The 16731-nt window shown below is 36.5% G+C and overlaps 1 protein-coding gene across 2 annotated transcripts in view; it reads right to left on the bottom strand.

Moving 5' to 3' along the window:
* Positions 1 to 8756: 8756 nt before the first annotated feature.
* The window catches only part of COL5A2 (collagen type V alpha 2 chain), a 153742-nt gene continuing 145767 nt past the window's right edge, over positions 8757 to 16731 (bottom strand). For both annotated transcript variants that reach the window (XM_043894287.1, XM_043894286.1), the window contains 4 exons: positions 16345 to 16636; positions 13375 to 13562; positions 11148 to 11387; positions 8757 to 10448 (listed from right to left, as the gene is read on the bottom strand). In XM_043894287.1, the coding sequence (XP_043750222.1) occupies positions 10302 to 10448; positions 11148 to 11387; positions 13375 to 13562; positions 16345 to 16636 (867 nt within the window). In that variant the 3' untranslated portion in view covers positions 8757 to 10301. The remainder of the gene's footprint in view (positions 10449 to 11147; positions 11388 to 13374; positions 13563 to 16344; positions 16637 to 16731) is intronic.

Here is a 16731-nt window from a genome sequence, read left to right as displayed (position 1 = left end):
GGACCTTCTATAAGGCAGTCTTATTGACAGAAAGAAACTTTCAATGAGGAGCATGCCTGTTAGTCCTCAGTAACAATATTTCCAGGAGCTGATGCTTTAACTTTAGAGAGAGACTATGCATGGAGCAGCACGTTACCTACTATGAGCTCCTACTCCATCCTCAGCACTTTACCAAACATTATAGGGAAGTACAACATATGATTCCTCCTTAGGAATGTGTTGTCTAGAAAAGATATGTTGAACCCATATGAAATGGTACAAAAGCCTTCAACATGGTTAACAATTGAGTGCTATATTATGCTGGGCCAACCATCTGAGATATAGCGAGTAGATGAGAAAAGGAATTGGCCAGTGATGATTATATTGTTATAACAATCTTGGTTAAGAAGATAAAACTTGAGTTGTGCAATAAACAAGGGGTAAGATTTTGGTTAACTGTGGAGGAAAGGAAAGCCACTTTAGACTAGGAAACAAGAAAAAAAGAGAGGAGAAATAAAAGTAGGAATAATTATTCCATGCCCACAGGATAGTGAAGAATCCAGGCTACCTAAATCTATTTATTTCCATCCACAACATTGTTGAGCAATTTATAAAGCTCAGAACCAAGTACTCAAGAAGGTTCAAGGAGAATGAGATTCCATGAAATTTAGGAAATAACCTGTCACAAGAGTCAAAGTAATAAGTTGTGTTAGAGAGATCTAAGGCACTTAAGGACACAAGAAAGGAACTATCATGTCTACTTGGAGGCCCTTGGGAAAAGCTATGTGAAATATTTGGCAACTTATATTAGCTCAGTTTCAGATGAAGCATGGGTTTCACGTGGTGGTGTAAGAAAAAGGCTGAAAGTAAAGTCTGGACCAGAGAGCTTAGCAAAGCAATAGGCTTTGTCTTTTTTTTATTTTTTCCCCTTAATCTGCATCTCAATGTAAACCCATATAAACATTTTAAATATTGGAAGGCTTTTGCTTGGGGAATGCACAAGGTCAAGGGCAATGAAGTGAAACAGAATCAGATTTACAGCCAAAGAGGAGATACCTATGAAACCTATCATGGAAGGAAGAAGGATGAATGGACATTTTGGGGAAGAAGAGGATGAGACTAGGGAATCTTGGCACGGGAAAGAGCACATTTATTTTCAAAGACTAGACTGAGGAAAGACTCACAGAGTGTAGACATACTTGCTGGGAAAATTGGGTTAAGAGGGAAAAATGGGGACAGCAAAAGAAGCACATCAGAAATCATGGAGAGATGTTTCTACTTAACAGACTAGCTCAGTGGAAAGTTACACAACTCCAGTCTTACTCACCACCCTCTACGTGGCAGTTCACCATGACAGTGATTCATTTGGAAGGGTGGTTGAACATGATAAAATGTGTGACTGATTGGAGTATACTAGGTCAGGGGCGGCTAAGCAGATTTGGAAAGTATCTTTATACAGATGGTCGATGAAATCATCTGGCTCCAGATGAAATCATTAGGGAGCAAAACTTCCAAAGCAAAGGGGAAAAGGACAGTACAGTGGGTCTGTGATGGGAGGGGTGATGGGGAGAAAGCATCACCAAGGGTCGGATTTGGCATCCTGTGGTTCTTAAGGGTTTAAGAAAAGGAGGGTTTAATTTTGAGGACTAAGGTTGTGATTAATTCAGTGATTAATTCATGGGTTATGAGGAGACAGAGGAAAGGAAACAGGAGGGGACTTGCCATTTGTGCTATTGATAAAAATGATTCGGGTCTGACTTTCACATCTTGTCTTGAACTTAAACCACCTGGAAACTTTCCTCAGTGGTATCAGCAAGAGCATGGAATTGGAGGAGTGGAGGCTGTGAGAACCCACAGAGCCCAGCATTATGCAGAGCAGCTTGTCAGATATCTCTGGGAGGGGCTTGGACTGCAGCTCCCCATCTGAATCTTCAGGGCTTACATTTGGACTACAGATGTCTTCAATTTCTGTTGCATTTTTTTCTCATTAAAGTGACTAACAATTGTGGTCATTCTGTATCTCCAGCTGCCTCTCATTATAAGATCTATCTCATAACAGTTTCAACTCTTGGGAAAATTGTTCACATTGCAGTTCTACCTTCCTCTATTTACCATCTGGAGCCACATTTATTTTACTTCACATATGTGCAGACCAATTTCTTATAGTATTGATGGCATTTAACCAGAATTGCTTATATACATGGGTATTTGTTACACACTCCTTAAATTGTGGTGAATCATTTCCTTGAAAAAATAAATGCACTCTTTGTGGTTTTGATTTTTTTAACTTGTAAGAGAGAAGGCATCTATATGAATTAAGTATCTTTTGAGGTGTTTGTTAATAGCATCAAAATAAAATCCAGCAGAGAATTAAAATCATGAATTATATAGGATTATGCTTAATTAGTACAGTTTCACCTTCAGGGTTCCTTATTATAATGGTCTCACTGGCGTCTTTGTTTAGATTGATTTTCAACCGGAACTTTTATCTTTCTTCATATTTCTTTCTATTGGTATTCTTGAATTTAGTCATGAAAGTGTAAAAGTGAGGAACTGCATTATTGACAAGCACCAAGGAAGGCTTCCAGCAAGCTTTTCCAGAGTTCATGGTTATACCTTTAACAACCAAGGTTCGGGACACTATAACCAAGAAACAATATTCCTAGTAATAGGAAAATAACTTTTCTTTCTCTCTTTTCCCCTTAAACAGCAGCATTTCCCAGTATCTGCTCTGGCTCACTGCTCTCCTCTGACATCCTTCTTGAGTGATCCCATTCCCACCCAAAGCCTTAACAACTCCTTGATGTGATGGCTCGTATAAATCTCTTGCTGTCTCACCCTCTCACTCTTGAATCAGACTTTGTTGATTCTATTTCTTACATATCTTCAAGTTCATCTCTTTCTCCATCCTCAGTAACACTGACTTATTCCCTGTTTCATTTTCCCCAATTTTGTTCTAACTAACCTCTCTGTTGTCAGTGTCACTCAGGTTAAAAATTTTCCCTGAGTAATGCTGCCAAGGTGATCTCTCCAACATACAAATCACAATTTGTATCTTTGTCGCTTAAAACTTCAGTATTTTGCCATAAAGTTTCTATTGATATTTTGGGTGGTTTAGATTTTGTTCAAAGGGATTGGTCTGCATGCAAGATATTCAACATCATTAGTCCATCCACAAAATGCCAAGAATATTTCCCAATTGTTACAACCATGAACACATATTTCCAAGGCCCCTCTGGAGAGTATGATTACACACCCAGCTGAGAACCAAAAATAGTTACCTAAGAAAAAAAGACTTCTTCAGAATAATTTTTAATTGCTTTAGCTTGACATACTTTCATGGTTCCTCTTTCTGCTTTATTTCCAAACAATCCCCTTGTCAGCCTACATGGGGTTCCCTGAATAAGCCACATCTCTTAACTGCGTGCCCTAGTTTATGTTCTTTACATCTGGTGTACTTCACTGCTCAAGATACTGTCTTTATCTTTCACAACTCATTGAGGGAAAATATTTTCCAGATGGTCTTCCTTGCTCCACCTCCTCTCCAAATCTCAGCCTACTTTTTAGATGGCTTAGTTCTGTGGTTCCACTATCCATACTTTAATTAGATCACCTATCACTATGTATTTATTCAATTCAGTTGATATATTGGTTTATTTTACCCACAAAATTATAAAATGGTAACACCAAAGCATAGAATGTCTTCCTGTAGCATCAATGGATACTACGTTCCAAACGAAAAATATGTACCAATGTTCTTACATTAACTACATAAGCAAAACATGCACTCACAGCAGATTCTTAGGCAGTAGTGTGAATTAATTGGGCTTCCCCTGTGGTTCAGTGGTAAGAATTTGCCTGCAATGAAAGAGACACACATGTTCAATCTCTGGGTCAGGAAGATCTCCTGGAGAAGGAAATGGCAACCCACTCCAGTATTCTTGCCTGGGAAATCTAAAGGACACAGGAGCCTGGCCAGCTACAGTCCAGGGGGTCACAAAGAGTGGAACACGGCTGAGTGAGCACACATGTAAATTAACTGGCCACCATTGTGAAACTGGTTGTGTTATGTGAATTTTAAGTTCCATTATATTTTATATTTGTGTCTGCAACTTTTACAAATCATATGTTAATCTACTCATCATCTATTAAAATTCATGGTCCTGGAAGATATCCCAGAATATCCTGTTCTTTCTCCTGCCACCAAATCACTTCTGGTGGCAATATCTACTCACGTTTACAGGAATTCTAAGTAAACCACTTTGATAAAATGACTTTAACTATGCTTTGCATGTCCAGTGAGAAAAACAGACAGAAGTGTATGTGAGTGTTTTCCTGCATCTTCTTTTACACCTAACACAATCAGATCTTTTAGTATTTGTTAAATTCTGATAAGACTTTAATATCTTACTGTTTTGATTACATTTTTTATTTCTAATGACATTACATATTCTCCACATGTTTATTGGCCTTTATATTATGGCTTTCTGAATTAGCTATATATTATTTTGTTTTTTGTACTGATTTCTAAGGGGTGTTTTTGCAAGTAAAATATATGAAGTCTTTTCTGTCATAGTTATTACAAAAAATTTCCCCATTTGAACAAGCTCTTAAGCACACTTATTGAGAGTTTTATAGTAAGATTTAAAATGTAGATTTTAAATTTTGGAATCTTATTGATCAATATTTTAAAATTTCGAAGATTATTAAACTACTGAAAATATCTTATGCAAATACTACATTTAGAGATTTTTTTTTTTTTTAACGGAAATATTCGGTCCATTTGGGATATGTCTTGGTTCAAAGATTAAGGGAGGAAACCATTCTTTAAAATGTTAAATGTCTATCAAGTAACTGTAACAGCTTTTATTGAATTAATAGTGAAGGACAGAGGAGCCTGGTGTGCTTCAGTCCATGGGGTCACATAGTTAGACACAACGTAGTGACTGAACAACAACAATTTAATTAGGTATTAAATTGTACTGTAGATTCATGTCTAAATACTTTTCTTTCATCATGGTCAGTAACTTTTTATTATTTTTCATATCTAATAGGAACAATAACTTATCTTACTCACCATTTCTGTTTGGGGGGATTCCTTATCACTTTCCTTGCATATTTTTTATTCCAATGAGCTTCAAAATGGTTTTGTCGTGTTTCATGCTTTTAGGATCTTACAGGGATTATGAGTAAGATTGTATTTAATTTATGCTTTGATTTAGGAAAAAGAACTGCGTTTTTCAAATACTGAGTTTCCCAGTGTGAGAAAAAGGAGCAATTATTCCCATTTTACGTTATTTTACATATCTTGATCAAGACATAGTTTTTTTTCCCCAATCAGGTGCTAAAAATGTCTTATTATGTTAGGTCTTCAGTGTTGTATGTTGTTATTGCTTTTATGGATAGAATCATTTCTTCTGATATGTTTTCTATTCAGTAATACAAATAGAAACAGTAATCATAATACCATAGTAATAATGAGATGTGCTTCACACTAGTACATAAATCAAGCATTTATATTCTTTAAATATACATTTCCAGTTGTACAGTATTTATTTTCTCATCATTTGTCCAATGAATGTATTTTGAACAAACACAAATACTGAGTAGTTGGATCCTGTAAACAGCCCCCTGCCCTTTAATTAATAGAGAAGACCGACACTAATCCATAATCACATAATTATAGAAAGCATCATGGTTTGTGCTATAAGGAAAAGAATACAAGGTGCCAAGAAAATTCTTCATGGGAGATGTCATCTAATCTGGGAGGTAATGAAGGCTTAGGAGTCTAGGAGGATTTCATGAGGATGCAACAGTGAACAGAGCCCTGAAAGATGATAACTGGTAAGTCAGGCGAAAGAAATGCAAATGGCCCTTAACAGGATGGGGAATGCGGTTGAGGAAGGGGACAGAAAGACATTGTGTGTCGAGCAGAGAATAACAAAATGAAGCTTGAGGAAAAGGTCAGAAGTCAGGTCATGCCAGAGCCCTCCAAGAGTTTTATTAATTTTGTCTTAATCCTACAAGATACCACTGAGGCTTTTAAAGGGTGTGTGTGTGTCTGCGTCTGTGTCTGTGTTGTGTTGGTTGGTGGGTGAGGGCAAGGTGATGTATTCAGGTTTATATTGCAGACTGATCACTCTGGCTCTCCTGGGAAGAATGGATCAGAGGAAGGCAAGAGCAGATGCCTGAAAACCTTTTAGGAGGCTATTGAAGGAACCCAGTGGAGAAGTAATGACAATGTGGATGAGGACAGTGACAGCGGAGATGGAGTGAAGGGTATGGCAATAAGGAACATTTAGGGAACAAAATTGAAACTACTTAACAATGAGGATTCTGGCATGATAAGGAAGAGAGGGGTGACAGGAATGACCACCAGGATTCTGGCCTGTCCAAGGCGATGAATAACAAGGCTTTTACCTGAGATAGCAAATACAGAACATAAATCAGCTTTGAGATATAACTATCATAATTTTTAAACATAATGAGCTACATAAACTCATCATAAGCTTCTCAGGTAGCACAGTGGTAGAATCCCTCTGTCAATGCAGGAGATGCAGGTTCAATCCCTGGGTCAGGAAGATCCCCTGGAGTAGGAAGTGGCAACCCGCTCCAGTATTCTTGCCTGGAAAATTCCATGGATTTTCTACTGTCCATAGAGTCGCAGACTTGGACTGAGCGACTGAGCTCTCATGCAGGCACTTGCTACAGGTACTTCTGAAATCCAAATGAAGATGGTGAGTTAAACATTTACACAGGCATTCCTTGAACTCTCAGGAAAGATTTGGGTTGTATATATACATTGAAGCTACTAGCATTAGATAGATATGATATGAGTAAGGGCCAGTGATGAGAGTATTGAGTGTAAGAGTAAAGAGAAAAGGGCAGATCCCTGGGGAATGTTGACACTGAAACGTGGAGTAAAATGATGCACTGATCAAAGAGACTGGGAAAAAAAGCTGCTCGTGGGTAAGCCAGCCAGTCTGATTTAAAATATAAATATATATATATGTATATGTATTTATACCAAAAGCCTACTGGCATGCCCCACACTCCACAGGTTTTGGCTGTCTTTGCAGAATTATTGCATTAGTTTGCCACCATTGGATCTCAACCCTCAAATCAGTTTTTAACAGATTATTCTTAGTCTCTCCTAAGACTAATAGATGGTATCACCAACCTGATGGACATGAGTTTGAGCAAGTTCCGGGAGTTGGTGATGGACAGAGAAGCCTGGCATGCTGCAGTCCATGGGGTCGCAGAGTCAGACAAGACTGACTGAACTGAACTGAACTGAACTTAGTCTCTCCTGAAATTTTCATAATTTCAAAGAAAGGAGTTATCTTGATATGTTCTTTTTTCATGGTGGGATAGAAACTCTAAGTGAGGTGCTTCCAATCATCGATTTTGTTTCTTCCCAGATCTTTTCTGCCCTTGCTTTCTGCCGTATGACAATATTCACCTGAAAAGAGATTTCTCTATGATTCATTTCAGTCTCTTTTAAATTTAGAATAAGTTACACTGAGTGAGTGAGTGAAAGTCACTCAGTTGTGTCTCTTTGCGACCCCATGGACACAGTCCATGGAATTCTCCAGGTCCGAATACTAGAGTGGGTAGTCTTTCCCCTCTCCAGGGCATCTTCCCAACCCAGGGATCATACCCAGGTCTCCAGCATTGCAGGTAGATTCTTTACCAGCTGAGCCACTGGGAAGCCCAAGAATACTGGAGTGGGTAGCATATCCCTTCTTCACCAGATCTTCCTGAACCAGGAATTGAGCTGGAATCTCCTGCATTGCAGGTGGATTCTTTACCAACTAAGCTACCAAGGAAGCCCAAGTTACATTGAACTGACTATAATTTGACAAATTTTGTGTTATATGACTTTGGGACTTTTTTGGCCTTGTTTGTGTTTTCTTTGCTATTTTTCTCCTTTTTCTTCTTTTCAGTTAATTGGGGAATTTCCATTTGTATTTTTTAATAAAATAATAATAAATTAATGTCGCATCCCCCCAGAGGCAGACTATTTCACTTTTGGTGATGTAGAGTTGGAGGTGTCTGTTGGACGTGAAAGAAAGCAGTACGCTTATCTAACGGAACCTATAGATGTGGAACTCAGGCAAGAAACTTGAGGGCTTCTGGAATGGTCTGGGACAGCTTTTATTTATAACATTCCTGAGCTCCAAATAAGAAGTGGTATTTCTATAGCTGGTAATTATTAGCGCTTTGACTTCACAGAACCATTACATGTTTCTGGCTTTTCTAGCTGAACTTGTACAAACTTGAATAGGTTGAACTTGGAGGAAATTTTAATACAAACAAAACTCACAAATATTTAGGTATATACATATTCAAATATTCATATTCAAGATGTGGAGCTCAAATAATAACCAATTTGGGGAGAAACAATACTGTGAAATAAATGTTGAAGATAAAATTCTGAAAACATTTAGGCTAAATTCATATGTGACACGCTGAGACATATATTATATTATCACAGTTTATTCAACTATGAAAAATCAGCTGCTTTTCTCTTGTTATCAATAGTAACTACCCTGAGATTTTTAAGGGCATAGATAGTGAAATTTGAGTCATGCTGCCTTTGTGAGTGATGTTGCAAACTGATTTTCATTATAAGCCAGTATCTACATGACAAAAGGCATTTGTTGTTTCATCTTTTAAACAAACAGCAAACAAAGAATACCACAGCATCTAGCTTTTCACTACTGAAAATGAAATGGATCTAGTACGTTCAAAGGAATTCCACAAAACGAAAACCATTGACATGACAAAAGCGTGCATTTAATTCAATGCTTTGCAGAGATACATGACTAAAGTTGTGTGCATGGCTTGTCCTTTGGGATGGTCCCAGTTGTTTATTTTTAAAGAAAAAATAAAAAATGGAGCCAACAGAGAATTAAAGGGAAAGAATCCTTGAGACATAAGGGGACCTACATGTTCTAGTCTAAGAAACATGCAAGTGTTACAGAACAGTATGATACAGCATGACAGGTGAACAGTGAACAGGCGCTGGAACAGTGCTCCTTCTTTCAGAAACGGGAAGTCTAACAGTTATGTTTTCACAAATGGTATCGATGAAGCCATCTTTATTTTTAAAGAACTTTATAGAAGGAATTTTAGCACCATCATTAAAGGATAATAATAATAATACATTTTAGCCCTGCCTATCTCCAGTCTTGGAATAATCACAGAAGCATAGCACCTTTTAGTACCTAAAATATAAACAAGAAGAGTAAGTCCATCCCAGCTTCTAGAGATGAGGTAGCTCATGCTAAAAAATGTTGGGTCATTTTTCCTAAGAGAGTTCAAAAACCAAATATTCTAATTCCAACTGTCACGTTTGATTAGACTCAGCTCCACAACTCTGAGTTTCTAAAACTTTTTTCTTCATTGTAGGCTTTAGGAAGATGAGATTATATATGTGGAAGACTCTCAACTAAGGGTCCTGAATACTTGTTTCTAAAGTTGTATGGGAATTATTTTGCATTCTGTGTCTTCTTAAACAAGAAAGTGCAAATATATTCAATGGTATACTCATTTAATTTCTATCTATATTGATAGATTGAGTCAATATAGGGAAAGGTAGCTTTAAATTTGAATTCGAATGAAGTCAAGATTTACCACATTTTACAAAAATTTAAGATCTTTTTTTTTTTGGTCAGAAATCCCATTGAATATATACTACTTTAACATTCCATTTAAGACAATGAGAAACTGATATTTTTTCATGGTTCTCTAAAGAGTCTGTATGTTAGTTATACAATATCAAGACAAGCATTCAGTTTCAATCACAAGGATACACATTTTGATTTCATTTTTAATTGATAATCTGTAAATGAGAGGTCACAAAAGGGCATTACTTTGTATTTTTCCAATTGCAGCCACGTGAAATAAAAGTGTTGTGATTTTATATACCCCACTCTTTAAGCTATCAGCCAGGAAGAAAGTTTTTCTCATAAATACTAAGCAACTTTGTCATTACACTGAAATGAAGAAAACGGAGATTTATTTATTCAATCAGTTTACTTTTTTTTTAAAAGGTGGTCTTTGTCATTGATCATTTTAAACCTAAACTGTTGTATTGAAAAATATTTTAAATCAATTAAAACTTGAGGACTGTAAGTAAAATAAATATTCTGAAGGATAAGGAGGCCAGGCACTTAAGACCATATATACAATGCTGATGCAGAATCAGCCATTACTTCAAGAGTCTCAGGATCAGCTTCAAACAGTCAAAGTCTTGTGAATGGTGGTGGTCACTGATGGTAGGGGTGGTGCTCATTGTCGATGTATCTCGGCTTGCTTTACACAAAACAAACTGGTCCAATTTCGATGCCAAATTCTTGGTCTGTACTGCCAACATCCACAGGGGCAAGATCTATGATGGGCAAGCGTGCCACATTCTGTGTTCTATATTCAAAGATGGTCTTGCCCACGTTTCCATTTCGTTTCTGGAATTAAATGGTGCAGTGGGTTAATAGCATACCCAAATTAGTACAAAAATGATAGACAGCAACTTCCAAACCAATTTTTATAATGTGAAAGCAATGATTTTTAGAGCACTACTTAAAAGAGAACTGCCAACATAAAATGAGATACTGTCATAACTGGCAGGCATTTCTTTCATTCTTTAAATTGGGAAGAAGCCCTTTATTCTTTTGTAGCTTCCCAAATGGTCACTAACAACATAAATTATGAAAGCGTTTTTGGTTTTCATGATTGAAACCAAAATTCATCATTAAATATTTTCTTTTTTATATATAGATATTCAAGAGGAAAGACAGATCAATCAGTGAAAAACCTAAGGTATCTCAGATGGATTATATATTTCAGAGTCCAGGAATTTTAAACATAGAATTGAGATTAAGTAACCTAAGTAATTTGCAGAAGAACTAAAGTGAGATTGCAAAAGAGCTGCAAGGATCCAGTCTTTTATGTTTTTTCTTAAAGCCTCTAGCGTTTTTCATATACCAACACACATTCAGGTTTATTCTGAGGAACAACTAATTGCTGTCATGTTTATACACAGGGTAAATTTGCCGCCACCTCTAGTACCATGACAGTATTTTTAACAAAGTAATTTTTTATTTTCTTCACCCAGATCAATATGGATCAAAAGTACTTACAGAGCAAGACTCAAAAATACTTACAGAGCAAGAATCATGAAGAACTATGTATCTGAATCTAACATTTCCCTCTGCTTTGATTTCTAAGTCATTTGACCCTTTGAGAACCACAGCTTTCTTCAAGTTCTTAGTTTGATCATCCATGTATCCTACACTGTTTTTACAGATGTAGGTGATGTTCTGGGAGGCTTCTTTCGATAAAAGGCGCAAGAAGGTCATCTGAGTAATGGCTGCATTAGGTGACTGGTGGTCTCCATAAACAAACTAGAAAAACAAAAAGAGTCTTTGTTATACATGTCTACCCCTCCTGAGTTCTTGTGATTGGACTAATAAAATTGACACAAGACAGATTAGCCGGAGAGAAAGAAACAACTTTAATTTGGGACACAGAGGTCAGAGGTCTCACAGAAATGGGACCTAAGTAGGGGCCAAAGAAACAATAAATTTAAGAGGAATTGACAGGACAAAGAAACCTAGGTTTGGATGCGTAATTGGTAAGGAATTTAAAGTTTGGGCTTGGGTAGTAAATTAATAAGGAAGTAAGGATGTTTGTTTATACAGGCTTCTTGGTTCTAAATTCCCTATCTGTGGAGATAAGGTTGTCTTTCTACCCTCAGTACAGGGAGATTTCACATGGGAGATTTATTTCCTACTTTCAGGGAGACAGAGAGCAGGATCAAAGCGTTCCTCTTGCAGCAACCATTACTTTAGTGACTTTAACTGAAAAAGATCAGTCAACTGAAGCAAGTTTTAGAGCAGCCTGCCCTGAGCCCCAATATACATAAAACTGATGGGTTTCAATAGCACTGTGTGTGTGAGTATGTGTGTTGATTTCAGACAAATTAATTTTGAAGGGCATTGCTTCTATTCTTTCACATAACAAGATATTCTACCTATATATATATCTATATATATATATATATAAATACCTTAAAATTTCTATGAATATTCATAAGTAAGAAACTTCATCCTTACTATCCCAAACAAATGGTGGTGAAACCAAATATAACTCACCAGAGAAAGTTTAAGTATTTTAAAATTTGCTTCTCTAGTTCTTTAAAAAAATATTGAATATTACTTTTTAGAAGTTATATACTGAAGCATAGGTTTGGATATTCAATCATGTATCAAAAATAACTGATTGCTCTTATTGTCAGTCATGATAAAAATTTGGACTTAACTATTAGTATAAAATCTTTTTTAACCCAACTGTTACATAATTATAGGAAATATGGATTACAAGTTTTCCATTAGCTAACAAAAACAAATAATCAAAAAATAATTTCCTATTAGATATTTCCTACTTAGCTTCTACTTTGAGCTCTACTTTCAAAGCTCCTGTTTGAACTTTTTACATAATATGTTAACTAAATTATATTCCAATTAGGTAGGTAAATTTAAAATTTTTTCCTGTTCTTTAAATAATGGTAGATCCTGCATATACCCATAATGTCCTCATACCATGTTCATTATGAACATGAGTTCTGAGGAAAGGTCTAGAGCAGAGGTGAGAAGAAAACTGCAAAGTTAAGCTACTACAAAAAGATGTGGAATAAAATACTCATATTGCAATAGGAAGTGGCAAGGCTAGTGAAGAATCTAAATACTGGACCATGAAAGAAACAGAGGGGATTAGACTCAAGAAAAAATATGAGGTAATATTATAATTATAAAAGTGCCTTAGGTTTAAATAACTACTAAGTTTACAAAGGGATTCAATTATCAAATTATCATAATAAGTATCTAATATTTATCCATAACTTACCAAATACTAGATACTATATACTTTATATACACATGCTTTATGTACACACAGAAGCCATGAGATAAATATTATCACGTTCACTTTAAAATGGCAGGACTGAAAACAAAAAAAGGTTAAGTGACTTTCCACCTATGAGTCACCTAGGTTTCCTGATGCTAAATATAATCCCTGTCTTCCAGCTACGGCAGAATCCCTTCAACTCTACTCCATTAGCAGTGTCACAGGCATTAGAGGAGCTAATATGAAAAATAATTACTTTTTTAAATTCCATCAATTGAAAAATTATCATTCAAAACTATATTAATTTAATTCAAAGCAATGTTTATGCAATGATGTAACTAATGCGAATCTATCACTTCCAATTATTAATAAACATAGTAAAATAAGCATGGTCACAAAAATATTTACAAAAGCCCTAAATAAATACTAAAATATAATAAATAAAGACAAGCGATGAATACAACTTTAAGTAAGCATATAAATTACCTGAGATCCTCGATTCATATCAAGACCATACCAAACAGGCTTATTATCAGGAGATTTGCTGGCCCACCAGGTTTTACGTGGTACACTGGATGGATTTGCTGAAATACACGTTTCTCCTGTTTCCATGTTGCAGTAAACTTTGATTGCATCTTCAGCAGATCCCTGGTTAGGGTCAATCCAGTACTCACCTGTTTTCCAAAATAAAAATATTTGCTAAATAAAAAGAATCTCAAACATGATTATGAGTCTCTAAAATAATTAGCAGAGGACCAACTCACTGATTAAGGACTAACATTCTTTTAAAGAGAATCCCAGTTAAGGAAATATCTGCAGCTAAGAAAAAAGTAACTGTTATGCATTCAGGTCCTTTCTCCTTTCTATTCTAAGGTGCCTGGCCAAATTAAGGTTCAAAACACAAATGTGAAGGAAATATCATCACACCCATTTTGTAGATTAGAAACTATACCAAAAAAATAATCCACAGTGAGTAAGTGGTTTTGCCAAAATGGATGGGTTCTCATTAAATTTACAAAGTCAATATTTTAAATCAAATAATAATTGAATATTAAAAAAATAATGTCTTTTCAAAACTATTAAGTGAGTCAAACTGCGATTAGAATGCTATGAATTATCTCACTGGCCCTGTTTATTTATTTAGGCCACATCATGTGGCATGTGGAATCTTTAAGTTCCCCCACCAGGAATTGAATACATGTACTCTGCAACAGAAGCATAGAGTCTTAACCATTGGATGGCCAGTCCCTCCATGGTCCTAAAATTGATCTCTGTTCAATATTATGTAGCATCCTATCGTAAATGGGAAAATAATTTGAAAAATAATAGATATATGTATATGTAAAACTGAATCACTTTGCTGTCACCAGAAACTAACACAACACTCTGAATCATCGATGCTCCAATATAAAATAGTTCAAGAAATTGATCTTATCATGTAGAAGAGATCCTTGAAGTAGGCTACACCAAGTTAGTGCTTGATGCTAGAGATATAATTTAATAAATATGCAAACAAATACATTTTTGTGCATATATCTTTATGTACATATCTGTGTGTATGTATATTCTGTATATATATGTAAAATATATATATACAGATTATATTACATGTATATTTATATAAGCATATGTAAATACATATAATTTATATAATAGCATATGTAATATATGCATAATAAATATAAATTTATGTATGTATGTATAAATACAGTGGTGGATGTAAAGTATAGACTTGGTAATCAAATGGCCTGTTCTGCAAAGATAAAAATTTTAGCTATCCCTGTCAGCATCATTTCAAAGTTATCTGAAACTCTTAAGCATTTCATAGCTCATTCCCATGGCCCTCTTATGGATCTTTCTTTTCCAGGTCTTATTAGATTAATCAAAACGATAAAATTTTGCAAACTTTAGGCATAGTGTTTCCAACTAGGGGAAAAAACAATTTAATTTCAAAATATTTTATAAAATAACCATAACACAATTCCACAGCAGAGATTATTGAAGTATGATCTGTAGAACATTAAACTACATGAAAAGAATTCCATATTCTAATAAATCTGAGAAATAATGCATACTCTATTCTGTTCTCTCTGTTGTTGGAGTAAAATTGCTTTACGTGTTGTGTTAGTTTCTGCTGTACAGCAAAGTGAGTCAGCTATACGCATGAATAAATCTCCTGTTTCTTGGACCTCCCTCCCACCTCCCCTCCATGTCACCCACCTAGGTCATCACAGAGCACCAAGCTGAGCTCCCGCTATAGTAAGTCCCCACTAGCTATCTATTTCACACACAGTAGTGTATTTGCTGTTTTTTCAGTCACTAAATTGTGTCTGACTCTTTTGTGACCCCATGGACTGTAGCCATGGACCGTAGCTGAGCACTGAAGAATTGATGCTTTTGAACTGTGGTGTTGGAGAAGACTCTTGAGAGTCGCTTGGACTGCAAGGAGATCCAGTCAGCCCATCCTAAAGGAGATTAGTCCTGAATAGTCATTGGAAGGACTGATGCTGAAGCTGAAACTCCAATACTTTGGCCACCTGATAAGAACTGAGTCATTTGAAAAGACTCTGATGCTGGGAAAGACTGAGGGCGGGAGGAGAATGGAACAACAGAGGATGAGATGGTTGGATGGCATCACCAACTCAATGGACATGTGAACTCCAGGAGTTGGTGATGGACAGGGAGGCCTGGCGTGTTGCTGTCCATGGGGTCGCAAAGAGTTGTACACAAATGAATGACTGAACTGATCTGAACTGGACTGCTGCCTGTCAGGCTCCTCTGTCCATGGAATTTCCCAGGCAAGAATACTGGAGTAGGTTGCTATTTCCTTCTCCAGGGGATCTTCCCAACCCAGGGATTGAACTTGTGTCTCCTGCAACAGGGCAGCCCAGTAGGGTATTTAGTCTCCCAATTCATCCCACCCTCCTCTTCCCCAACTGTGTCCACGCATCCTTTCTGTATGTCTGCATCTCTATTCCTGCCCTGGAACTAGGTTCATCTGTACTATTTTTCTAAATTCCATAGTATGAAGGTATCTTTAAAAACTAAAAACAGAACTTTATTCTACTCTTGAGGATCCAGCTATATGTTAGCATATTAAATCACTGAGAATTATTGAGGAAACTAAATATATTTAACCTTGCTCAAGCAAGTATTTTTGACATTTACGTGGCACCACAAAATTATCCATATTTTAAGATTTTTGGAAGGAAATGGAAATACCACCATGAAATTGGATCATTAATAGGACATGTCCTCTATTACAGTACATATCTCACCCCATATTTTTTCATATCAGTAACAGTTCCCATCAGCAAACCTCAAACTCTGTGATGGGCCACCGTTTTATCTCTCATGTCTATCACTAAATAGAGAGTAAAGAAAATATTTTGGAATGTTGGAGAATTACACATCAGAAACAATGAGCTTTGATCAAATGGCCAGCTGTCTACTCACCGCTCTGCTTTGCAGAATGGCAAAGCTTTAAGTCGTCACAGGTCCGGGCAGGGTGCTTTCTAGAGCCATCAGGGCTACGCATGGTTTCAATCTGACTACTGAGTGACTTCAGGGTCGCATGTACCCCGGGGTCGGTTTTGTTTTTGTCATCAGGAGCCGCCTGATCTTCAGTAAACTCCGGAAGTGGGTCTGGCATGCTCTCATCATAGTGCCCCATGATATCCCCAAGAGCAGCTGTAAGGTGGCCAGGGGGTCCCGGAGGGCCGGGGGGACCAGGCTCACCAGGAGGACCCTAATTTTAAAAAAATTGGAAATATATTTAATACAGTTTTTAGTTCTTGCTTTTCCATTGGACACAAAGGCACTGATGGGACTTGGGGCAAAGGG

The sequence above is a fragment of the Cervus elaphus genome, chromosome 33 (genome assembly GCF_910594005.1).
Source record: "Cervus elaphus chromosome 33, mCerEla1.1, whole genome shotgun sequence".
Lineage (NCBI taxonomy): Eukaryota > Metazoa > Chordata > Mammalia > Artiodactyla > Cervidae > Cervus > Cervus elaphus.
The sequence above is the reverse complement of the archived record's forward strand: the minus strand, read 5'-3'. Positions and strand labels throughout refer to the sequence as shown.